The sequence below is a fragment of the Paroedura picta genome, chromosome 9 (genome assembly GCF_049243985.1).
Source record: "Paroedura picta isolate Pp20150507F chromosome 9, Ppicta_v3.0, whole genome shotgun sequence".
NCBI lineage: Eukaryota > Metazoa > Chordata > Lepidosauria > Squamata > Gekkonidae > Paroedura > Paroedura picta.
This window is the reverse complement of record NC_135377.1, coordinates 67,412,385-67,439,512: the sequence shown is the minus strand read 5'-3', so window position 1 is coordinate 67,439,512 and position 27,128 is coordinate 67,412,385. Positions and strand designations below refer to the sequence as shown.

Here is a 27,128-nt window from a genome sequence, read left to right as displayed (position 1 = left end):
CATGACCTGCCTCCAGTTTGCCGGAAGTAATTTGGCAGCTAGTGTTCCAGGCGGCCAGACTTCCACACAGGTGCAAAGCCATCTGCCGAGGTCGCTCCCTGGCTGGGGTGCAGCTCTCAGACTCCACTTCAAATTATTCAGGCTGAGAGGCCAATGCAGAGGTGGCTTAGCAAAAGAAAAACCTGAAGATAGCTTCTTTCTTTGCCCAGAACAAAATGATAGGAACAGTACTGGTGAGTGTGTGTAGTTCTTTGATTGTTAATGACAATAGTTACAAAAATGGGGTTTTCATAATTATCATGATTAGTATAAAGCAAAATAGACTCCCGGCCTAGAAAGCTTATGGAGGAAGGGTGTGATTTTCTTTATTTATATTTTGGTTGATATGCTGCCCCTCTCCGGAAGGACTCGGGGTGGCATACATCAATCAATAAAAAACCCTTACAAAATTAAGATTAAAATACAATAAGTCCTATAAAAACCTGATGCTCCTGCAACCTGGCCATTAAGATGTCCCATTATCGGCTAGGCACAGAATGGAGGATGATGGGTGTTCAGCTGTGGGGCCCAATGGATGGTAATGGTAAATCCTGGCATCAACCAAATGCCTGGCCTCACCTGTCAGGTTTCTTCAGTTGCCCAGAAAACACAGTCTTAGACTTGGCACAAAGATAGGTTTATTCTAAAGCAAGAAAGAGAACTCAACATATAAATTGTCAGAACTGGGGTTCTGGAAATTAAACACAGCATATATCCCTTTCTATTCCCACCCCCACCTGTGAGAACCCAGATAACACGGGAAGCTTAAAAGGGAAAATAAACTAGACATCTGGGAGATAACAGGGGAGCCCAAGGACAGAGAGGATAGGGAAGAGTGAGGAGGTGGGGAAAGTGCGAAAAAGGAGGAAAGAGCAGTACATTTTCTAGTCAATCTAAACATCTAACAACAATAAACCAAATAGCATAGGCATTCTGATGAAGAAGAACAAACATTCAAAAGGGTTTGTGATAGTGGCCAGACTCGGAAATCTCCAGGCGAGAACTGGAGGTTTCAAAGCTCTTACAGTCCAGTGCATCAATGATCCCAACAAGATTTACAACACAAACGCAGTTCTCCACAGGAAGGCATGGCAATTAACATATCAGTTGGTTCAAAGATCAGTAGTAGTAACTATATGCAGAATAAGGTGGGTGGTGGGTGGAATGATACACATTGGAACCACAACAATTTGACAGAACCAAACTGGTTCGGACATAAGCACTGTTTCCAGTTTTCTTCATGCAATGACATATTCTTTTTAAATATGAGAAATATTCAAACAGGCAGTCCCCAACTGCTGTTTGAAAAGAAACTGTCCTAGTATGGCAGACTTTGTGATATTCATAGAATGAATGCAGAGTCACAGTTGGGCTAGATTTGTGTTGGTTGGGTAACTATAGGGGTTGCAAATGCTATCTGTAACCATTGAAAGTGCCTACCACCCCATCAGAAAGCTCCGTCATTCAGGTCCATATTGAATTCATGTAGGCCATACTGATTTTAGCAGAGAGTTTATAGGCTAAGAGACTCAGTGTCTTAATGGGCGAAGGGCAGGGTCAGTGGAAGACCTCTTTCTTCAAAAACAAAATGTTCCTTGCATTTAAATGTTTCATCCATTTGTCATAATAAACAGGTGATTTTGCAGGATCTGTCAACTGTCACAACATGGGCCTCCCGGGCAGATCAACGCCACGGACGAGTACATCGAGTTCTTAGGTTTCCCCGAGTACTCAAAGGTTTTATTCTGCAGTTTTATACGAGGTGTCAGCCTTGTTCTGCTGTCATTCTGTTTTCCAGAACTGCCCGTATCTCAATGGGTTTCCCCTGGAAGTTTCCACAGGAAATATTCCTGATGTTTACGAAGTAGATTTTACAGCTTGTCCCTTCCAAAAACTCAAGAACACAGCTTTGGTAATAGATGTGCCTCACGAAATCTTGAAAAAACAATACAAGGTGCCACACCATAGGAGGGGGTGTGCAGCTCAGGAGCAGAGCATGTGCCCAGCATGCAAATTTCACCTTCAATGCCCACTATTTCCAGCTTCAAGGTTCAGGAGGTTGGATGTGAAAGACCGCAGCCTGGGACCCTGCAAAGCTACTGTCAGTCAGAACAGACAATACTGACTGGGACAGATGAACGGTCTGACTGAGTACAAGGTGGCTCCGTGTGTCCCAAACCATCCTGAGAAATAAGATGACTTAGGCAGGAGGAGCAATAATAGTATTTGCTGTGACATGAAGAAACAGATGAAACGAATAAAAAGACAAACTTTCTTCTGCAGGCCAAGAGACACGCTGGGGAGTCTGGACTCAAATTCTGTTCAATTTGTTACAACCTCCCACTGTATTCAGGAGGGACCAATTCACACCTGCACATTCCTGATGCTGACTTTGGCATTAAAGGAGGTTGTCAGTGTGAATAGGTCATCAGAATACAGAACTTCCTCGTTGCCTATCCTATTTACCTTTTATCTGTACCTCATTAGAGGCTGCTTTCATTATGGCCTATGGCTAACAAACAAATCAATTCCAGCCCCTTACTTAGGGAATCTCACTTGAAAAGATGAGGAACAGGATTCTTTCCTGCTCCATTCTGCCCCGCCCATGATTTTCTTATCCATTTCTCTAAAATAATAAGCATCTGACCCGAGGGTGCTGTTTGTGGCACCACTGGACATCCATTTTATGAAGCCACCAGCTGCCTATAATTACTGATTTTAAGTTCACTAGTTACAGTGAGCACACAGGACATTCTTCCATGAAAAGTTTCAGAGGTGCATCTTGGACTGCAGAAGAGGGATTAGGTTCAAGTCCAGGCTGATTTTAAAATGCACACCTTTTGCATGGGCTCTTTAACACAATGGTCCCCAACCTTTTTATCGCCGGGGACCAGTCAACGCTTGACAATTTTACTGAGGCCCGGGGGGGAGGGTTAGTCTTTTGCCGAGGGACGTCGCCACTGCCACCTGAGCGCCTATTCCGCTTGCTTTCCTGCCGGTGCCCCTGACTTCCAGCCGCCCGCTGGGGGGTGGTGCTAGCAGCAGCTGCACAATGCCACGCAGAGGGGGAGCCCCAGCCATGGCAGCCACCGGAGAGCACCAAAGGTGAGCCAGCATCAGAGTGGCAGGCAGCCCCCGAGGCAGCAGCCTTGGAGGAGGAGGAGCCACGGCCCGGTACCGACTGATCCACTAACCGGTACCGGTCTCCAGACCGGGGGTTGGGGAGCACTGCTTTAACACACCATGTAACTCAAGCTCACCCAAACCCAGCTTAAACAAATGTAAGACTGTTGCTCCTGTGCTGCCTTGTCATAGTTCTGCACCCAGATTTCCTTGACAGGAAGATTGTTGTAAGAATCCTGAAATCTTGGAAGGCCTTTTTTTTGGGGGGGGGGGGAGGAGGAAATGGAAGTGCTGTTGTAACCTTGTACATTGCAAGTTTAAGTTATCTCACATGGTCAGAAAGCCCTGGATCCTTCTCCTCCCTCTGCCTTGCGGTGCTTGGCTTTTTGTCAGCAAAAAGAAAGGACTGTACAATCATCTTTTTTAGGGCATCTAGGTCTGCGATTCCCCGAACAGCTTGCAACTTTAATTATACCAACCCAGTTCCCTGTCATCTCAGCACTTCCAAATGTTCCGGATTGGGACCTCAGCACTTTTAAGTGCCCTAAATTGAGATTTTGAAATAGCTCTTATGGTACAAGAGACAGATGGGGGGAAATGCCTGACTTCAGTGGTATTAAAAAATTAAAAACCATATGACCAACAAACAAGCACTAGTGTTGGGTTTATGTGAAATTCATAAGCTAAGTCTGCCACCTAGTGGCCTATTGTCAAACCATAATAGACGATAACAACCCTTCAGATTTTATTTGAAAAATGCCCGCTAAATGAGCTTTGTATCTTTATGAAAACCATCAATGGTCAATGTTGGACCAGATTGTCTGAAACAGCCTAATTTCAGTTTCTGGCTGTTTCAAACACAAGAACATCTCATTGCACGCTTCTGAGAGCGTATGAGATGGTGGAGAAAACGGCAAAGCGCGATTACTTCACTGCAGAAATCGCATTCGCTAGCTCTCGCCCAGCCCAATTGTTTAGGGCAGTTCGGACTCCCAAGGAAGGGCGCCAAAATAGTAGTGAACTGAATTTAGGCGGTGAGGCTTTAGCGGGCTTTTTTGTGGACAAAGCCTTGTCGCTCCGCCATGAACTTACTGCCATGGTTGATACAGAATGTGAAATGGAAGCTCCGTGGCCATCGTGGGGGATTAGGTCTGATGGCTCCAGATGGCTTTCTTTATCCAAACTGGACAAATAGCTGAAGTCAGTGAGGGCGACTACTTGCTCCCTTGATCCCTGTCCGTCTTGGCTGCTCAGATTGGGCGACCAACAGATAGGTGATACCCTGAGATTTTTAACCTCTTGCTTTCTTCGGGAGAGTTCCCTCAGAGGTTGAAGGTAGCAATGGTTCATCATCTTCTGAAAAAAAACTGGATCTGTGGGACCCCGACAACTAACGACTGGTATCGCATCTTGTGTTACTGGGTAAGGTGGCTGAAAGGGGACCAGCTCCTGGCACTTTTTGGAGGAAACTTCGGCCCTGGATCCATACCAGTCTGGCTTCCGTCCTGGCCATGGGGTGGAGACCGTGCCGGTCGCTCTGATGGATCATCTCCAGCACCAACTGAATCGAAAAGGGTCAGCCATTCTCATGCTATTAGATCTATCAGCCGCATTTGATGTGGTCTATCACAGGCTCTCGGTTGGCTGTCTTGCTGAAACAGGGGTGGGGGTACAGCCTTGAATTGGCTGACCTCCTTTCTTAAGAACAGGTCGCAGAGGGTGGTGGTAGGGGTGAAGTCGTTGGATCCCTATGCAATCCCTTGTGGGGTGCCACAGGGGCGATACTCTCCCCTACATTATTTAACATCTATACGTGCCTTTTAGCCCAGTTGGTCCGCAGTTATGGGCTAGGGTGTCATCAGTATGTGGATGATACCCAGCTCTATCTCCTGATGGACAGCCGGCCAGATCTCCCCTTAGAAACATTCGCCAGTTGTTTGGAAGCAGTGGGTGGATCAGGAAGAGACGCCTGAAACCCAACCCTTCCTAAACAGAGGTCCTGTGGGTGAATAGAAGGGGGCATGATCAGAAAGCACGATTACTCTGCCTGAACGGGGAGCAACTTACATCTGCACCACTGGACAGGTATTTGTGAGTGATCTTTGATGCCTCACTATCCATGGAGGCTCAGATCACGAAGGTTGCCCAGATGGCATTTTTTTCACCAGCACCAGGTGCAGATACTAGCACCCTACCTGTCCTCAGAACACCTAGCCACAGCAATCCATGCAATGGTGACTTTTAGATTAGATGTCTGTAACTCACTCTACATGGGTCTATCCTTGTCCTTGACGCAGAGATTACAGTTGATACAGATTGTGGCCGCACAGGCCCTTACTAGATCATCATAGAGGACCCATGTTCAGCCACTGCTGAAGCAAAAATAATGAACTGGGAGAGGTGGGTCCCAGTAAAGAAACAAATATAGAAAAATACAGACACACTAGGAAACCAATATGGCAATAAAATATCCAAATTGGACTTATGTGATCGTCTCTCTTCAGTAATTCTTTTATTCTTATTTCACACAAGTCCCAACGTGTTTGGCCTTACAGCTTTTTCAAGGGACGGTTTTTATATTTAAGGACCAACTTCAACTTATTAAGGAATCTCTTGATAGAGTATAAGGTCATACAATAGCTAAAATTAGCTTGTGGCGCTTCACCCACAACTTCCCCAGCCTCTTCTGGCATCACGTCCATACTCATTTTCATCCTAGGGGCTGCACCAGATGTGTCCCACTTCAAAAATTTTTTAAAAACAATGTAGAAACGTCCTAACATAACCACTGAGGTGTTTTTTCTTAAAAAAAAAAACATGCACTATTGGGGGGGGGTGCTTGCCTCTTAAAACAAAGGTGCAAGCAGGCACCATTTTTCACAAGTTGATTTTGAATTTGCATTCCCCCTGAGAAAAGGGGGAAATAAGCCATGCAGCGTGGGCAACTTTCACACAGGAGGGGAAGGAAGGGAAGGTGAGGACAGCAAGATGCAAGAACAAGTGGGAAGTAAAAGCAGGCATTTTTGTTTTGATTGCATTAGGATGCCATTACATTATTGTGCATGCTTGGAATTTTTTTAAGAAATGGAGGCGAGACAGGAGCCAGTAACACTGACTGTCCTGACGGAAGTGTAAAATGCAAAATACAAACGGACTCTTGGATGGCACCAGAGAAAACCACAAATGTAGAATGCCAGCTGTAAAATTATGGTTGGCATTCAGAAGTCAATGCAGTGAGAACATGTTAGCAAACAACAACTGCAGAAACAACCAGGTTTTAGCAGGGAGTTGAACTAGGTGACCATCAAGGTTTCTTCCAACTCTGCTTCTATGATGTAATGCTCAGAGATAAGCGTTTTGGGAATGCTAGCCTAGAAAACAGGAATACAGAGGTTGCTGTTGCAATTAAATTGAGAAGGCTGTGCGTATATTCTATGGTGTGAACATTCTTTTGTCTACTGAAACTACAACTTCCAGCTCCATATTTAGGAAAAACTGCCACCAGCAACTGGAAAAACATGTACAGTTAAGCTTGCAGCATTTCCAAATGGTCAGCAGACACAGTTCTAGCAAGGATAGGGTCATTCCATTCATCCCCAAGTGGGAGGAAGAAATTGCAGGATCTGATTGCAGTGTCTTTCAGCAGCATGATGGGAAATACAAATCCCCTGTTTAGGTCTCAGGAGAGCAACCTGCAACCACTGGCTGCTCTCCATATTGTTTCATTGAATTTAATTCAAATGTTTCATAATCATCTTTAGTACCAAGTTTCAGAAAGGCAATTCATTTTAAATATGTTTGACAGATATATTTTCAGCAAGAACAGTGAGATTATTTCAAGAAAATCAAAGTGCCATGGAAAATACCAAGGCCTCTCTTCCAAATCACAAAGGCCATCATTTCAATGGAAAACATTTATTTTGTACTAGAAGTTATTTACAGTGAGGTTTGTACATATTTTGAGAAATTAAAAAAGCTGCTTTTATAAAATTAAAAATAGTGTACAATATTTACAGCATATTCTACACACACACAAAAAAACGTCTTAACCCTTTTCAGTAGATCTAAACTATTATACAAAACATGCAATATATACCAGCACATTATTTTGCAACATACATTTTAGGAGGATAATGAAAATATTATCATTGAACAATATATTCTTCTACAAGTACCAAGTCTCACATCAACAGTACAATCTTAAACAGAATTACACCCTTGTAAATTCACTGGCTTTAGTGGGCTTGGGTTATAACTCTGTCTAGGAATGCACTACAAATTATGTTCCCAGATTGGCATAATCTGACTGTAAAGTCTTGAGTGAGATTTCTCAGGGTAAACCAATGTAAGAATGAACACTGCATGCACTTTACTACACATCCTTGTACATGCAGAGTTCTGCATGCACATGGGCACTCCCCGCACACTTCAATGGAGGGAACCCCCTTCAATTGGATCAGAGCTACAGTACTTTATCCTCATTTTCCAAACATGTCTGTAGTTTCATTCACAGAAATGTTGTTGTCCAGACAGCAACTTTCATTCAATTTATTAATCCCTATTAATTACCAGGTTCTCCTGGGAGTTAGGCTTTTCTACTTTTTATGCTTCTCTTGTGGGATGAAGAGGAGCAGTAGAATTAAAAAATGAACTTAAAAGACCCCAACCAACAAAAATAGTTGGGAACACCTTATTGTAAAGAGCATCTTGAATCTCATCAGGCTCTTTGCATAGCCAACAAACTGCTTTATATGTAACTATTCCCTAAGTAGTATCACTTCCCTATAAGCAAAGTGGCAAATGTACATGTGAAGCAGTCCACATAGCATTCCACACAGAAGTAACACATACAAAGAGGAAATGTTCCCATGTAAAGCAATCCTGAGTACTCCAAGTTCCATGAAACACACTGAATAATTGTCCTGCTCTCATTATTTCAGAATCAAGTAGATTGGTTTCTGGACCACAGTGTCAGATACCTTATACAGTATTTGACAAACTTGCCATTTTTAAAAAGCAGCATGTAACAATTGCACTTTTAGAAGTCACTGGAAATTAAACAGTTTCAAAAAGAACACTTGCAAATGATGGAGAATTTTAGCCAGCAATACACTGCCTTAATAAACTTCAGATGCATTATTTAGAAAATTGTCTGTGTAACAGCATCTCAGTTCTCAGTTCTGCTGCAAAGACAGAACTGTACTACCACATAAGCAATATCAGTGGTGAAAAGAATTCTCAAAAGAATTCTACAGCATTTAGTTAACCACATGCTTAATTCTTTTATTTTTAAAGCAAGTGTTATTTTGCTTAAGGGTACAACTGCCCACTCCATTGATAGCAGTTTAGGACAACTGCTAAATAAATTTAAATTTATTTTAGTTAAAAATGAGTGTTCAGACTTATGAAATATCCCAATTATGTTACGTAGTATTTCACAATATATGCATATAGAAATGATCAGGTCCTTTTGTTCGGCATCACTGACGCCCTATTTCAATGGTCACTTTGAATATATCTCTTTGCTTTCTCCCACATATATGAATTCCATTTATTCCAATGTTAAATAAAATGCTGAAGTTGGAAATAATGTTGCATTAAATGCACTACTGCTGATACTGCTCCACTGACAGGAACCTCATTGGGGAACACTATCTGTTTTCACTACACACAGTCCAGGAATTGCAGCAAGAAATTTCCCTTCCATCTATGCACATCCCTTGCCCACTGAAAGGCATTTTACCAGTACTAGAAAGGAAGGGTCTGCCTGCAATACGGGACACACATGCTCCTATCAAAGGCATGGCTCCTTGAAACAACGCTACACAGAGTTTACCCTTTACACTTGTTAACTCTGCAGAATGCAAGAGTCTTTCATCTTACAGGATGAAAGATTACTGTGACTGAACAATTAAAATCAAATTACTGTTCTGATCAACTCTGTGCACAGATAGATTCTTTAAGTTTGCAAACCTGTCAGAAGATGCAACTTTTGAATGAAAAAATACTGCAAGAAACAGATACTTGTCATGGTGCCTCCTACAACTATTTACATGATTTTCTGTACCAGATCATGAAGAACAGCACTGCTCTAAACACTTTTTCCCTAATAAAACCAAGCACTTTTAAAATAGAACTCAAGAGAACTAAAAAAAACTCCAGCATTTCGGCTGCAGTGTGTTTACTAGCAGTGGAGAGATCTTGGTTTAAATGTATGCATTTCAGAAATTGAGTACAAAGTGTAATAGTGGTCCCCCCCCCCGAATATTAATTGCTTATAGATTCACAGTTGTTTCAGAATTCTAACGTGAACTGATCTCTTAAATTATAGGTGTAGGCTTCAATATCATAGGAATACTTTGTATAAATTATATTAAAGCCTCACAGACTTAACAGAACCCTGATTCTAAATACGGAATAACATTACACAGTGATTCTGCCCACAGAGATGTAGGTTATGGTGGACATGGTTCTCCTGTATACCCACCAAGAGGTACCACAACTGAGCATATTTCTTTTGAACTGGAGCATGGTTTGAAAAAATAACCAGGGCCCCTGGACTGGACAGACTGTAGGGAATTCCAGAATGGATGATAAGTTTGAGTAAGTGTGCTTGACTGCAGTCCTAAGGAGTCTCCAACTAAAACCCCCAGTTTTAAAAAACATTATTTAAAGTTAGTGTATATAAAATGAAAAATATCCCAAGGAACAGGAGACCTCAAAGTGTATTTAACAAGTATGTTGTGAATTAAAAACATTAATTCATTTTAACTACAAACCAAAGATGCCATATTCCTCCCAATCCCAGAGGGATATCTGTGATTTATGAACAAAATGATAGATATTACCAGAAAACAGGTAATACTGAAATAATTTTATCATATCAGTTGCCTAGTTTAATTCAAAGTTAGTGGGAAATGAAATCTAGATAGATAATTGAAAGCTTTCAAGTCTCTTTCAGACTATTCGGATAAGCCTCTGAGCCTTGATACACTTTATGTTCATACAGTGGGTCCTCCATTATTGAGTCACTGACTCAGCAGCTTACTGTGTAAACCACAGTATTATCTCCTTACAAATGCAATTTTTTTGAATGGCTGTGTTTGTATGGCAACAGTTTTAATCTCTAAATTAAGCCACTGAATACATTTTGTTTGCTGTGTGGAGGCAGGCACTATGGCGAGGAATTTAAAATTGTCTCCACACAACAGCCTCACGGACTATTACTTCAAAGCAATTTCCCATGATTCCTCGGCACCTGACAAACTTCAGGCATTTAGAATGGTGTATCTTTCTCTTTTCATTCATGGAAAACAGTGATGCTGCCAAAACGAACACATGACTTTAGGGATCTGAAAACAGGTGTACATAAGAAACAAGTAACTGTTTCTTAAATTACACAAAGACCAGTGAGAGAATGACTGCTCTGTGGGGGTAGTATTAATGTAGAAAATATGATAGTTTGCTGGGTTGTTGTTGTTTTTTTTAAAAAAATCAGTTTGGATTTCTTCATTTTGGTCTAAAACACAATCAACTACCCCAAAACCTCCCCCCCCCCCGAGAATTACAAATAAGTCACATGGAACTGGAGTTTTTCAGAATTCATTCTTTCCCATCCCAACTTTGATCAGAAACATGATGAAGCTTGGAGCAGCACTATACAATGAACACATACAGTGGCTTGCATTCACCTCCCTTGGTGTTTGTCTTGTTTTGTCACATAACAGAAGTTGGGTTGTATGTGTGTTTGTTTTTTTATTGTGACACAAACAGTACCCAAGACAAGAAAAACAGAAACCATAACTGTGCGTAAGTGTTCGTCCCCCCCCCCCCCAAGTCAATACTTTGTAGAGTCACCTTTTGCTGCGATTTATAGCTGCAAGTCTCTTGGGACATGCCTCTGTCAGCTGAGCACAACTAGCCACTTTGCCGATTCCTCAAGGCAAAACTGCTCTAATACCTTCAAGTCAGATGGGGTAGTGTCAATATACAGCAATCTTCAAGTCATGCCACAGATTCTCAACTGGACTGAGGTATGGGTTTTGACTCCACTATTTCAGGACATTTAACATTCTTCCCTTTAAACCACTTTAGTGTAGCTTTAGCCATACGTTTAGGGTCACTGTCCTGTTGGAAACGTGAACCTCTGTCCCAGTTTCAAATCTCTGAAACAAGTTTTCTGAAGGAATTGCCCTGTATTTAGTGCCATCCATCTTGCCTTCCTGTCCCTGCCGATGAAAAACATTCTGATATGCCAATTTTTAACCATGCATCACTGTGAGAATGGTGTTCTTGGGGCTGGGTTTGTGCCACACATGGAGCATTTCCGCACATTGAAAAAAATAGTGTTACACCAGCAAAATGGCGTAGCGCTAAAAATTATCGTGCCCCCAGCCATTCCTCACCTTCTGGCTCTCTCGCTTACATCTGTAGCCTTCTCGCGCTTCTTACTCTGCAAGCACTGCTTGAAATGGCAGAAGAGAGCAACATGCTTTACACACTTTTTAATCAAGCCAGGCAGCCAATCCCCTTTCACAATATTTTAAAAGGTCCGCGATGCCCACTAATTTTTTTAAAAGTAAAACTTCTCAATTGAAATACCTACACATCTAATCATAGATGCCTAGTGCTGTTTATAATGCCACCTCTTATGGAATCTTTACAAAATTAATCTCATTCCTGATTTTGGGGGGGGAAGGCTTTAGAGAGGCATGCTTTGTTTGACAACTTTGGGGAAATTTTCTTTTTGGTTTTGCCTGCACAATTGAACACCTATTTGTTGCTCCAGGCAGTTTGCTCTAAAAAAACCAAAACCTGTCCCCAGGAGAAGGGAGAGAGAAACGGCTGCGAGGGCGGGACATTGGAGGGAAAGATAGCACTTCTTCATCTCCATACATTTCTTTAGCATGTGGCCTGCTGGTTGCTCTCCTGTAGCTGGCGCTTTTTACGTTGGGGAATCCACTTTATGCAGTTCCCCAATTAGTGCTTTAAAATGGCGGATGTTGCTTGAGGTTTGCTGGTTGGACAAGGGAGGTTGATGACGTCATGCAAAACACCAAAAATATGGTGTCTTCATAAGGTAAGCATTTCACTATATTTATTGATTGTGGAATTGCTCATGGTGTTACCCAGATTGGCCAAAAAGTTCATTTTTCATCTCATCTGACCAGAAAACATTAATTTATGTGTTTGGGGAGTCATATGTAATTGGGCAAACTCCAAACGTGTCTTCTTATTCTTTTCTTTAAACAATGGCTTTTTTCTCCCATAAAGCCCCACTCCATGGAATATATGGCTTTAAGTGGACAGATACTCCCATCTTCCATGTGGATCTTTGCAGCTTCTTCAGTGTTATCCTTGGTGTCTTTGTTGCAGGTCTGCTAGTGCCCTCCTTGCCTGGTCTGAGTTTCAGAGGATGGCCCTCTCTTGGCAGGTTTTTAGTGGTGCCATATTCTTTCAACTTTGTTATAATGGATTTAATGGTGCTCCATGGGATATACATTTATAATCCTATACTTCTCCACAACTTTGTCTCTGACCAGTTTGGAGTGCTCCTTGGTCATCATGTTGCTTGCTTAGAGGTGCTGCAGAGATAGGGGCCTTCCACAACAGGTCTCTTTATACAGACAACCTATGGCAGATCAAGTGCCAGTCGGAATGCACGGTGATGGATCCTAATTAGCTAATTATGTGACTTCTGAAGTTAAGGGATTGGACCAGATCTTATTAAGGGTGTCATAGCAAGGGGGACCAATACAATATTTTTCTTGTCTTAAGTACTGTTGGTGTCACAATACAAATATTTTGCACCTTCAAAGAGGCAGGCATGTTGTGAGAATCAAATGGTGCTACCCCCCCCCTTCCTTCCAGGTGGTAACATGACAAAACAGGATAAATACCAGGGGGGGGGTGAATATTTTTGCAGCCACTGTAAAAAAAAAAGCTGTAATGAATCAGGGTATCAACTTCTTTTATCATTTTGTGCAATTATGCAAGACTTTGGATTATGGCATGGACAAAAGAAAGAATTTAACAAAATCTGTTCAAATGCATTTGGGGGAAAGAGACCATATAAATGGAGTTATCCAAGAAAAGAGGCTAATAAATTTCAAACATAACTAATTTTAAAAATCAGTTTAATCATACCAAAAGCTGATTGCTTGGTATTACTACAATGCGACAAAAATATGCAAGCTTCAAGTAGAAAGAAGTTCATCATACTAAAACAAAATATAGCAAAGTGCAAAACTGATGAGGAAACACTACTGCTTTCCTCAGATTTACTCAAGAAAAAATATATTTAGGCTGTTATATTACACATAAATACAATGCATACTAACCACCTCTTTGGTCCATATGTTCATAAATGAAAACCAAGTAGATACTATTCGTAGCTCTGAAAAACTAAATAAAAATACCTAGATCTTCATTACTATTTTCTTGAAGCCTAAGATTTTTTTTAAAAGGAAAACCAAAGATTATTTTGAATAGTTCATCTTAAATAGCATGAGATTTTGATCTGTCTTGAAATATCCCTGGCAATTCAGGTTACTGGTTAAACACTAGTACTGCATACATCTTATACTGGATTCCTTTAACAATAAGACAGCTTCTTGAGGAGTTTATTCAATTATTTTCTCAGACTAAATGTCTTAAAGATCAGTATACTAATCTCCATTTCTTTTAGCAGCTAAAGATATCATTTTAATGCCATTCATACAATCATTCTACCCTGACACAAAACGTATTTCTATAATCTTGTAGAAACAAGACTAGTACTGTAAAAGTAACCACTTTCAGCAGATGAAGAACATACTTGAAGACTGAATAAGACTATTGCTATTAGGAACACATTACCTCAGTGATTTTGCTCCTGTTGGATTACAGAGATCAGTTTTAAAATGCCATGTATAATGGAAATATGATGTCTCCCATTCAAAGACTTGAGGCCAGAGACTTCTTCACTACTGGTGCCCATTGTTTCAACATACATTTTAATATCCATTAAAGAACAATGTCTGTAATAGAAAACTTTCCTTACCATCTTTTATAGAAAGCGAGAAGCAATCATAGACATTGATTTATCCTAAAAGTATCTCATGTAATTTGAATGTTACCTGACATGATTGATCTGTGTTAGTTTCCTTTTGTTGCAGTTTCATGTGGAAGGACACTTTTTTTTCATTTTAAAAAGATGCCCATGCCTAGAATCTGTTATACTGTTGGTAACAAATAAATATATTGCAATATTTCAAAACAAAGCATATACTTTGACTATAAATTATTTCCAGCCTAGTCTTAATACTGATGGGACTTCTTTCCTGTGAAAACCATTAGAGCTTTGCCAGGCACTCACAGCTAACATAGGAAGTATCTGACCCTCAGACATAAAAACACATTTCTATTTATAGCCCTAAAGTCAACAGAAATTCACACAGCTTTTATCTTCAGTACTAGGGCCTGAGAAGTGCTCAATCCATCGCATTATTAAAGTACCAGAGTATTATTACACTTAGACATAAAACCACTTCACACATAACATTCACAACAGTGTTGCAAACAGCATGTTCTGATGCTAAAATATGGAAAGCAAACTGCTATTTTCTAACTATAAAGCCCTGAAGATATACAGTGTTTAATATTTGTGCCAAGTAAGAATTAAGAAAGACCTTTCTGCATGGACCTGAACTGGTAGTACTAGAATGAATATGCCAATTTTCATCTTGTCTATTTGTTTTTTTACTATAAACAGCACTCCCACATTGTCCAACAGTGCATCTAACAACAGGGGGCAGAACAGCTATTAGTGGATGGTGAGCTAGAAAACTCCTAATATATACTCAAGGCACTATAAATTAAATATCACTTTATACTACTGTTTATTTATAATGTACCTTGGTATTTACAAAAGGTACCTGATACAAAGATAATGAAATATGTCCATTGTTTCTTTAGGAATCTCAATGTTAATCTGGTCCTCAAAGCTTAATGGCCTTGACTCAGAACATTGGGTAAATACGGAGCTTCCATCAGTGGCTTTGGCAGTCAAAGCTCTGCAAGCTCACAATAAAGCAGCCGCTCCATTTATACACCCACAAAGGCATGCAGGTCCTTAATATGCGGGGGCCTTATCATTATAAAACACGCATCAAGAAGGAATAAAACCCACTTTCTTTTAAAAATGTGATCTCTAAGCAAAGTAAGCAAAATAACATCTAGTGGCAATTTCTTTGTATATGAATATAAATTGCGATGCTTATCACAATATTTAGAAAGGCTGTGGAACAAAGCACTGTGCTGTCAGGAGTATTATTGCTGCAAGTGTGGTTTCTGAAGGCATTAACTTCTGCCTTCATGGCAACATGTGGCCATGACACTGATTTCTTTACAGATGCCTGAATAAGCAGAGTGCCTGTGCTACTTAGGAGCTGATTCACACAATGTCTCTTAGAAAAGGAGCATGGGAAATGAAGCCATCCATCATTACTATTAGCAACCAGCAGGAAACTGCCATTCTTCTGCTGGCAACCAATGGAGGCAATGCTAGCTACAGTTCTCCCCACCCACGCCAGTTTCCACCTCTGCCTTGTTTAGCCCACGCTCCTTTGGTGCTGCCACTCCTCTAGAGAAAAGAAGTCATAGTAAGAGCTAATGAGGTGCTGTTTAAAAGGTGGCTCAGTTTGTGGTAGGTGAGTAGCAGCAGCTTATAAGGATCTGTGGTAAAGGCTGAAGTGGACTTTCCAGTTAGCTTGCTCCCTTCTTCCAGATGATTACATGTGCCCCCACCTAAAGGGCAATATGTGAATCAGCCCAAAGGTATCATTTATTCATTCATTCATTCTCTGCATGCACATCTGCCTATCTAGGTATTGTTCTGTATTTTTTCTCAATTTACTTTTAACATTTAATGTTAAAGACAACAAATTCACACCACCGTTGCCTTTGTTAAAAGAGCAACATACAGAACATATCTACAGGAAGCTAAACATGAAAATCAAATATAACCACTCCAAAGCTATTTAATGGTCAGGAACAGAGACAAGATTCTTAAATTGTGTACTTCTTGATACAAACAAATTTATCAGTCGCTATTTTGTTCTGAATTCTGGTATAATCACATTAACTTTCCCTCCTTTTGAGTTTTCTCAAGTATCCCTTTGGCAGCTTAGATTAGGCCATGTAGTAAACATGTTTTTTCAGCTCTTACTGATCAAAGCATCTTTTTAACAAGAACAATGAAACTGGTTTGCTGAAAGAAAAACAGCAAGTATATTTAGAAAGTCACAGAAGACCTTGGCTAGGGTAAGGGGGGGGGAGCGAATCAAGTTTAAGGATAATGTAGGTTTCATTTTGTAAGCTGTTTTTAATTCATACAGCTGGCGTGTCAATCTATGATGACATTTTGGGATATATCATACATTGACCAAAAAAAATCAACAGCACATAAGCAAATTACTGAAGAGTTCTGTTCTAATGATCTATTTGCCCTTCATAAAGATATCCTGTACTAGGTCAATCACATTCATGTACTTGCACAGTCACTGAATCTTAGCAATGCTCACACACAAATTTAAAACTCAAGTACGTTTTTGCCAGGTACCTTGCTAGTGTACCTGAATTCTTCTGAATTATGTGTGCAGCACTCAATTAATACACATTTAAATTGTCACATTATCTTTTTTAAAAATAAAATCAGTTTCACATTTGGCACATGTATCCATTCTTCAGAAATGCCCCTGTATTTTCTTTCAATATTGTTAAGAACTGTGATCGCATCACCTACCATACGCCTAATTAGCAGCTTCACAAGGTGCTTTTTGTCTTGCAGCTTCACCTAAACTGAACACACCTTGCCTGTGACAGAGGCACATTAGGTGCAGTGCAGTAGTGAATCATTTTTGGACTCTAAAGGAAGTCCTTTCCAAATAGGTGGGACCTCTAGCTTTGCAGGTCACATACCAAGTATTTTCCCTTGCAATCCATCAGCAGTTCGACCCCATCAGTCTCTGAAAGCACTTCTGGGAAACTTCATCACAGACAGTTTCCTGTTTATAAACTAAGTTTTCATAGAATATTCAAAGTGTAGCAAGAATTCTTGAAAAAGAAATAATCAGTGTCAGTACTGTCTGCCCAACTCCGAACACCAGTGCTTCTAATGGCGCCATGCTTTTCCCGGCTACTCTGTAAATTCCAGCTACGGCCGCACCTAAAAAAATCACAAGGGAAAAAAATTACATGATTACAATAATTATTTCTTCAATAGTACTAAATACTTTTACACACATAGCGAAAACCACGAGCTTGCCTTTAAAACTCTGCAACAGCATCATGGGCTAGACCTAGAGGTGCACTATCTACTACTGTAATGCCGCATGCCAAAAAATAGTGCTTCTGTTTTTGAAGGAGGGAGGAAAGGGCTGAAATCTGTGCATACCCCCCCCCGTACCCCCCCCCCCACACAAGATATCCACATGCTTTGCAAAGATCTCCCGATCCAAGGAACAGTAGGGGCTCAGGGTTCTTTAACATGAGGAGGAAGTCGCATTTGGGCAAATACTGTTCTAATCATATTTTCAATTCGAGACAATATAATATTAGTTTCAATGACATACTTCATTAAAGTGTGGCAAAGGCCTCGAAAGTGTGGCAAAAGCCCTGCGGTCTGGGAACCACATACTTGAGGGACCGCCTGGCGCCTTATGCCCCCCACCAGGCGTTACGCTCGGTGGGGGCTAATTTACTGGTGGTTCCTGGCCCCCGGGAGGCGCGTCTGGGCTTGATCAGGGCCAGGGCCTTTTCAGTCCTGGCCCCCGCCTGGTGGAATGAGCTCCCGGAGGAGCTGCAGGCCCTGCAGGATTTACCATCCTTCCGCGGGGCCTGCAAAACGGAGCTCTTCCGCCAGGCTTATGATTGAGGCTGGCGCCTCCCCTTTTTAGATTGCCCCCCCCCTCCCACATCCAGCATTGATCCCTGGTTTCCTCGATAGTTCCGCTGCCATCAGGTGGGGTGAGTTGGGGAGTGTTTTTAGGTGTTTTTATGTATTAGGTGTTTTATGGGGTTTTTACATGTTGTCACCCGCCGCGAGCCTTAGGGGTGTGGTGGGCTAGAAATCCAACAACAACAACATGCTTGCTCACATTATGGACATGACCTGGTCAAAGTTAAGCACTTTTAAGCCAGTGCGATTTCAACTGCTGAGTTAAGTACATGCCTACTTTTTGCCTGTCAGTATAAACCAGAGGTGTACAATCAACTGTATCAAGTTGAAAAAATACCTGGAAAAGATCTCACCAGTATTTTTAGGGTATTTTAAAGCCAAATACAGATCACAGAATCTGACCGGCTACTGGTATAACTGATCCTGAAGGAGCAGTGGCAATTTTGGAAAAAGGATTTTAGGCTAGGGGGAAACACTGCTCTTCAGCCTATCACGGAACATTTTTTTGTGTGTGAAATTCTTCTGTGGATGGGCAAAGAGCCTAAAAGCAAGGACCTGGCTGAGACAGACTCCATTGCTGAAAGAGGTCTGGAGAGTTTGTACTGGCTTTGACTTCAACTGCTACTCTCAGCCTGACTCCTACTGCCTGAGAGACTCTCTGCTATGAACCTCAGACCAGACCCTGACTGACTGGAGAAGAGTGAAGACAGCAGCTGATTTGACGGAATGTTTTTTTATAAGTTTCCTTATTTTACTGTTAAAATTCTGCACTTGACATCAGTCCTGTTGACTGATGTCCATTTGCCACAATGGCACTGGGTTCTGCTGATGAGCACTGGTTCTGCTGACCTTGTAGAAATCCCCCCCTCCTTTTTTTACTGCAGAAATTATCAGATTTGACTGTAGTCCTATTGGGTTTTGGCAATGCCACGGTAGTACTCATTCTGCTGCTGACCTTGCAAAAATGCCCCCCACCATACTTCACTTTCTATAACCAAGATTTTCTGGGACATTCTGCTGGGCTTGTACTAACTTGCTATCCCTCCCCCACAGTGGAAACAACAGAGGACAGTGTTATCTCCTTTTGATGGAATTGGACACTCTGTTCTAATCTTTTTGAAGCTTGGGGGGTTCTTTTGAGGAAAGATTCCAACACTATACTGCAAATTTGGTGCCTCTACCACAACTCCCCTCCCAACCACTGAACAGACCCAGGATAGATTCGCCATTGACTTTAATGAACACACAAAAAAAGATTTCCAAATATTACCAAATCAGAAAACCATACCAATATTGAGATTTGGGAATATCAGGAAATGCCAATATTTTGGGGTTTAATATAATCAACTGTATCAATGTAATTTCAGTGCTTAATTACAGTTGTATTATGCCATAAGAGCTTGTAACACTAACTGGATTTCCATCTTCCTGCCTTACCCTCTGGATTTAAGCAGTAATACTGATTTCCAAGAACTCATTTGCATAATCCAGCCAAAATTAAGCACTTTAAAATTCTAAGGATAAATCTTTTTAGATGCCATCAACTGGGTTATAAGGCTATATATCAGGGGTAGTCAAACTGCGGCCCTCCAGATGTCCATGGACTACAATTCCCAGGAGCCCCCTGCCAGCATTTGCTGGCAGGGGGCTCCTGGGAATTGTAGTCCATGGACATCTGGAGGGCCGCAGTTTGACTACCCCTACTATATATGATTTACGGCTGCTAAATAGTGAAACTGTACATGGAAGACATCACACATATTTTGCAATAAGGAATAGTGAAAATCAGTGACACTAGAATGGCAATTGCACTTTACATAGTGGCCAATTTCAGTTACCTCCAAGATGCCAGAAATAAAGCAATGTGGTTCCTGTCCATGCTGCACTGGCACTGTAATGCAAGAACCCCTAATATTGATTATGAGGAGTTTATGATGCAGCTAATTCTGATACCAATATTGCCCAACCCTGAATTGGCATGGTAACAAGCCACATTGCAGCAGCTTCCATTTAACTGAATGCTTTGCCATCCATCAGAGCTGTGAAATTCCCTTTCCTTTGGATTTCTCTAACAACTATTCCTTCAGTGAAAGAATGTATACATGTTACATTATAATACAAAATGTAAAGATTAATAGCCTGAATTGAAACAAAGGACTTCAGCATAAGAATATGCTTTTAAAGGGTTCCCCAAGGTTCAATATTTGGAAACAATTAGATGTTAAGGTGTTAAAGAACAACTGACTTCAGAGACAATAATGCAAGAGCAGCTATTGAAAACATCTACCGTATTTGCTGGCTATAAGACGACTGGGCGTATAAGACGACCCCCCAACATTTCCACTCAAAATATAGAGTTTGTTACATTACAGTACAGTACTATGGGCCATTATGGGCAGCTATGTCTATCCCAACTGAAGTGCCCCCGGCGTATAGGACAACTCCCCTCACTTGAAGGCATGTTTTTCAGGGGGGAAAAGTAGTCTTATACGCCAGCAAATACTGTACTTCTCAGAAAGAAATGCAAAAGTGCAATGCAATGTTGGTATTTTCATACCCATTGCACACTTAACATTTGTGGGGGTTTCATGCTTCCTTCCGACACTGTATCATGGCATCAAAAAACAGCAACCGGTACAGTTTCATTAAGCATATTATCATACACTAAAAAGTATTTCATATGTATACGTGTATTACAGTATATAACACATAAAAGAACCAGTATTTGGCATGTCTAGCAAGAAAAATTCAAGCTTTATTAAATACTAGACTAGATTCCAAGCCCTTCCCTAAGGACGAGCTTTGAAGGGCTTCTCCCCCCTGCGCTGAGCACAGCCAGCGACCCAGGGAGGGCGTGGGTGTGCTCGGGGGGGGGGGGGGTCCCCAGGCCCCTGCCGGTTTTCTCCTGTTCCCAGGCCCCCTCCCCCCCTGCGGATCTGGCCGTATCCCCAGGCACCGTGGAGTGCACCCACCACCTCCTCGAGGCAGCGGGCATGCTCTGCGGAACATTCTTGGGCCCCACCCCACGAATCTCACCCTGTCCCCAGGCTTCAAGGAGTGCACCCCCCACCTTTGCATGGTGGCGGCCGCAGTCTGTGGGGCCTGGGGAGCGTTCCGTGGCCACCTCCGTCCCTCCCTCCCTGACCCCCCGTGGATTTGCCCCGCTCTGTCAGTGGGGCATAACATTATCTCTGTACCGGCAAGGAAGATAGTCAGCAGCTCCAGTGTTCCTCGTCGTTTCTTGTTCCTTAGGCTGTTAAGGCCAGTGGCGTTGGCACATTTGGTGTGTCCCACTGCAGCCAGCGACGTGAGGGGCCATTGGCAGGCTGACTGGAATTCTGGTGGGTTGGGAGGCACTTTGCACCTCCTGACTGTTTTGTAGTGGAGGCAGTCTGTCGAGGGGCCAATCAGAAGGCGCTTCATGCTTTCCGATTGGCCCCCTCGGTTGTCAGTCAGGGGCCAAGGGGCAAATTGGAAGGTGCCCACTGCGCGTCTTCCGATTGGCCCGTTTCGTATCCCAGATTCAGCTCCCCCCCCTTAAGTGAATTATTGAAACCACTCCCTGAGCAGTTTACAGAAGAGTCCCCTTTTCCAAAAATACTAATTCTATAAAGAACGTGCATAATATATGAACATGTATATATGAAAATAACAGGTTCTATTAACTAGGGATAGGCATGAACTGGTTCATGAGCCAAAACTCAGTACAAACTTGGTTCAGTTTGGAGCCCCTCAATCGATGTTCAGACAAGGTACCTTCCCTGAACATTTACCAAAATTTTGGCCAATTCGCCTCTTAAGACCATTTAAACCTAAAAGCTGAGCACCACAGATCCACAGTTGACTTGGTAGTTTTAAATAGTTATGAGCCATTTCACCACTTGGTTTTGTTTTTCCTGATTTCAAAATGAAGGCATAAGAAAAAGGCCAGAGAAATGGCTGTGAGCTATTTCATTGGTTGGCTTCTTTTCTCCCTGCTTCCCAGCAGAGAGAAACAAAATGGACTGTTGGCTATATTACCAGTCAGTTTTGCTTCCTCCCACTTGGAAGCACGGGGAAGCAAAATGAATGGGTAAAATGGCTGCCAGCCATTTAAAGCCATCTGTTTCATTCCCCCTTGCTTCAAAGTGGGGGGAAGCAAAAAGGATGGGTTAAACAGCTGCCAACCATTTAACGCTCCCCTGGCAATCCACCTGAGTTCATTTGGACCATTTCTGTTTTGGTTCGGGAGCCACCTCAAACCAGTATACATCCATCCTTACTATTTATCACTACTTATTGATATACTCTGAAGACATTCCATTAACAATTTAAAATTGGCACTACATTTCAGCTGGGTGTTGGGCCTGTAATACTAGTATTTTATCCACAAAAGGATCAATTTCTTTTCATGTGTCTAAAGCTCAAGCACAATGTAACATTTAGTGTAAGAGACAGAGCCACACAGTTTTGCCCTGCTGGCAATTCAAAGTTACACCCTACTAATCCCACTGATTTAAACTCACTTAAAAGGATGTACCATCAGAAATCCATTACAAAAAAATGGGGCCCACAGATATTCCATTCCAGGTCTTGCTGGCTCTCAGGAAAATAAACAAAGAACTATTTAAATACTGCCCTCCCTTGCAAGAGCTGAGTCATCAATCCTACTCAAGAGCAGAGAGGAAATATGCTTGCAGCAGCACCAACAGCTGTTCCTATACAGAACTACTGTTCAGCACTATAGTTATACTGCAAATAGGGCTTCCTTTTAAAAGGCTTTAGAGAGACACAGAAGTTTTTATCACATTATGTTCTCTAAATCTGTAAGTACTATCACCATCACCACTCAGATAAAACAAACCTAAGGTAAGAGCCTCTTGTGGCGCAGAGTGGTAAGGCAGCAGACATGCTGTCTGAAGCTCAGTCCATGAGGCTGGGAGTTCAATCCCAGCAGCCAGCTCAAGGTTGACTCATCCTTCCATGGTCGGTAAAATGAGTACCCAGCTTGCTGGGGGGTAAACAGTAATGATTGGGGAAGGGAATGGCAAACCACCCCATATTGAATCTGCCATGAAAACACTAGAGGGCGTCACCCCAAGGGTCAGACATGACCCGGTGCTTGCACAGGGGATACCTTTACCTTTAATGCAAAACACGCTCAGTATCCAAACAAACTCCAAGCCTGAAATTGGGCAAATGGGAAACCTCTGCACTTTCCATTTATATCAGGTTACAATGGTACTGAAGTGTACCATGTTGGCTTACACAATTCCTCGTTTTGACAATGAGATTCTCCCTGCAATTCCTTTCTTTTAACTGACTCAAGTGGCAACACCAACATTACCCTTTAGAGTAGCTTTACAATGAAGGACAAAAACAGTTTTCCCAAGACTGGTTGAGACAAAGAATATAGGAAAATTAACGGTTCCTTCTGAAACAGCCCTCTACATGTCAATAGAAACATTCTGAAACAGTCTGCTGTTAATAGAAAGCTTGGAGGGGAGGGATTTCTGGTTCTCTTCCACAAACCAGATTCTTAAATGGGATTAAACTGATTTTTATCATTCATGTTTGCAAAAAGCAAACTAACTCCAATACAGCCAAGTAGCATCACTCAGACATTGTGGTGAATTAAACCTAGAAGCCTTCAGTCATTCTCTCAGGGAAGTAACATGAGCATAGCAACAAGCTTTTTATTATGATGTCTGAATTAAGCCATAGTGTCTCTGTCAAGTTTAGAAAGAAAAGAAGTACCTAGTGGTGGGAAATACTTATTCCATGTTGACAAACTGTCACCACATAACATGTTGACTCAGCTAAGAACAGTCAACTGCAAGGGAATGCATTTTCCAAAAACACAGGGCCATGATTTGTATTGAAACTGTAATACAGGAAGGAGAGTGGACCACTGGATACTTCTCCTCTGAGGAAAGGAGGACATCTTGGTGGATGATTCCCACCCTCCATTCAGGGAGGCAGGAACAAAATCTTACCACTTCCTGAGTTCTGGTGGGAATCACCCATCAGCTCAGTTCTGGCAACTTCCAAAGCAGTTAACTAACCTAACTATGGAAGAATAACACACATTAAATAAAACAAGAAGAAAACTGAACAATAGCAAGGTAACTAAATAAAAGGAAAGGAAGTGGTCTTGATGGATAGAACGGTGAATACTAACAATGACTTTGGGAGGGATCAAGAAGTCTTCCTTTCCCCAGAGAAGGACCCTTCAGGTAAGTATCCAATGGTCCATTCACCCTCTGAGGCGGAGGACATCTCAGTGGGACCTCCCAAAGCAGTGCCCCACCTGGGTGGGTCAATGTTTTCAGAATGTAGAATCCATTGCAACACTCTTCCAAATGCTGCATCAAGACAACTCTTAGATGTTCATCTTGTGTCTTACAATGACTAGGTGGCTGCCTTGCAGACCTCTTCACCTGTAGCGTTTTTGACAAAAGCTGCATTAGTTGTTATACTTCATACAGAATGGGTGGTAATCCCGGCTGGTATGTTTAGTTTTTGAGTTTTGTAAGCTTCAATAATGTCAGCTATAATGGCATATTTGACATCCTTGATCCATTGTTTAGTGGAGAAACGGAAATGAGTGAGTAATCAGTTTTCCTAATATTTTCTGTCCAATGAATTAAAGTTTTAAGGATGTTTCTTACATCTAATGTTTGACACAATCTTGTTTTGGGATTAGTGGGATTTGAGCAAAACAATGGTAGACAAATCTCCTGAGACCTGCCTTCAAGGCTACTCTGTCACTATGAAACACACATAAATCAGGGTTCACCAATAGCGCTCTCCTTGCCAATGTGATGGCTATAAGAAATAAAGCTTTCTTTCATATATTTGAAGGGATTTCTGCTGAGAGCACAGTGTGTAGCTTCCATCTAGGTAATCTATGTCAATGGTCCCCAACCCCTGGTTCGGGGACCGGTCCCAGTCCGTAGATCAGTCGGTACCAGGCTGTGGCTCCTCCTCATCCTCCTCCCTGGCTGCTGCCTCAGGGGCTGCCCTGCTACTCTGCTGCCGGCTCACCTTTGGTGCTCTCCAGCGGCCACCATGGCTGGGGGCTCCCCCTCGGCATGGCACTGTGCAGCTGCTGCTGGCAGCGCCCTCCAGCAGGCAGCGGGAAGTCAGGGGCACTGGCAGGAAAGCAAGTGGAACAGGGGCTCAGGCGGCGGCGACGTCCCTCGGCAAAAGACTATTCCCCCCTGGGCCTCAGTAAAATTGTCAAGCGTTGACTGGTCCCCGGTGATAAAAAGGTTGGGGACCACTGATCTAAGTAAGGTGGATCTTTTAAAACTGTGATAAAACAATATGTGTGGGAATTTCTGAATAGGCTCATCCCCCAGATTTGAGGTAACACTGTCATCAAAGTTGCAAGCTGACTTCTTAGTGTAGAAGTGCTGAGCCCACTGTCATGTTTGTCTTATAAATATGAAAGAATGGCTTTAATCTATTCTTCTGCACCATCTGACAAACGCCTCCAAAGAAATGTTGTAAATCCTATTAGTAGATTGCTTTCTAGATGCTAGTAGTGCATTTGTCACTTCTGCTGAATTACATAGCTTAAAAAAATTGTGCCTCTCAATCTACACGTAGTTAAATGTAGCCGTTCTAGATGTGGATATCTTATAGGGTCTAGCTGAAGCATGTCTTTCAATTCAGGGAGTGTTAATGATGGTTGAGTCACCGTTTCCTGAAGAGCAGAGAACCATGGACATCAAAGCCAATACTGTGCCACTAATAAAATTTTTGCCTTCTGTTCCTTGATCTTTCTGATTAATTTTGGAAGATTTGGAGCGGAGTGGATATGTGAACAGAAGACCTCTTGGCAACTAGGACATTAGAGTATCTATTGCTTCAGCCTTTGGATAAAAGAATCTGATAGAATGCTCCAGGGGGGTTCTAGTGAATTATATAGAGTACCCTCTGATGACTATCTTGTGCAACTAATTGTCTGTTTGAGAATTCAGCCACATGCCTTGGAACTGAAAAAGATATCTGCCCCACCAGAATCAATTTGTAGTCACACTTTGGATGACTTGTTGCCCAGCGTTGGGTTTTTCAGGTCTGGTACTGAACTGTTTGTTGAATCAATTGGTGAATCTTGGCAGGACACATTGGGAGTGAAAGGAATAATTCTCAAGGCTCTTCTTGTTAGAACAATTCCGTGGCTACCACAGATGCCATGACTCTAGAACAGAAATTTAAGAAGTCAGCCAAAAATAAAGTTGCTTTGAGAATTTTGTTAGCTCCTTCCACCATGTGATGGCTGCTATCTGGAATAAGTTTCCTAATCCAGACTATATCCTTAAACTATTGAAGCTGTGGCAGAAATGTTGATATCCATTGCAGTGGCTTCATGGGCCATTTTCAGTGCAAATCCCCTCCCCCCCAAAAAAAAAAAACTATCACAGATTTTGCCTTCACCATCTTCTGACAGTAGCCCAGATACAATGCTGCTACTGGAGCATCTACTAGAGATATCTGTAAAAATTGGTCAGCAAATCATGGTAAGGCATACAGATATTTATTTATTTGCATTTATATACCACACTCTTTGGGAACTGATGACTGATCACAGGTTTTATCCAATCCATTTTTGGTTGTTTCTCAAAAAATTCAGAGAAAGGAAAAATCCTATCTACTATGCTAGATTCAGAGAATAATTCTTTATTCCCTTCTGACTTCCCTATATTTTCAGAATTAGAAGGATCTGATTCCTCTCTTGAGGTCGTCTTCTATAATTATATGGTTACTATCATATTGGATAAGGGATATTGGTAGTCTTAAGACTTAAAGAAACTTATAGACTATTCTGTAATTTCTATCTGAATATACATCTCTATCCCATGGAGAGATATCCCCCACTTTGTTTTTATTATGAGATTCCTTCCTAGCTGCTTCAGTGGGCTAGCTAGCTCTCTCTTTAATATAATCTGCTCTCCCTGGGTCTCCCTATCTGTAAGGAGAAGGACATGATGGGGAACTAAAGTGTAACCTATTACCGCCTTCCATTACCACCTTGGAAGAC

General features: G+C 41.8%; 1 protein-coding gene across 2 annotated transcripts in view; it reads right to left on the bottom strand.

Moving 5' to 3' along the window:
• Positions 1–7,061: 7,061 nt before the first annotated feature.
• TMEM170B (transmembrane protein 170B) overlaps positions 7,062–27,128 on the bottom strand; it is a 30,363-nt gene continuing 10,296 nt past the window's right edge. The window contains exon 3 of one of the 2 annotated variants that reach the window (XM_077353203.1): positions 7,062–17,368. In XM_077353203.1, the coding sequence (XP_077209318.1) occupies positions 17,238–17,368 (131 nt within the window). In that variant the 3' untranslated portion in view covers positions 7,062–17,237. Of the gene's footprint in view, positions 17,369–23,118; positions 26,289–27,128 lie in introns of those variants that run through there. The other variant, XM_077353204.1, reaches the window with a different exon arrangement.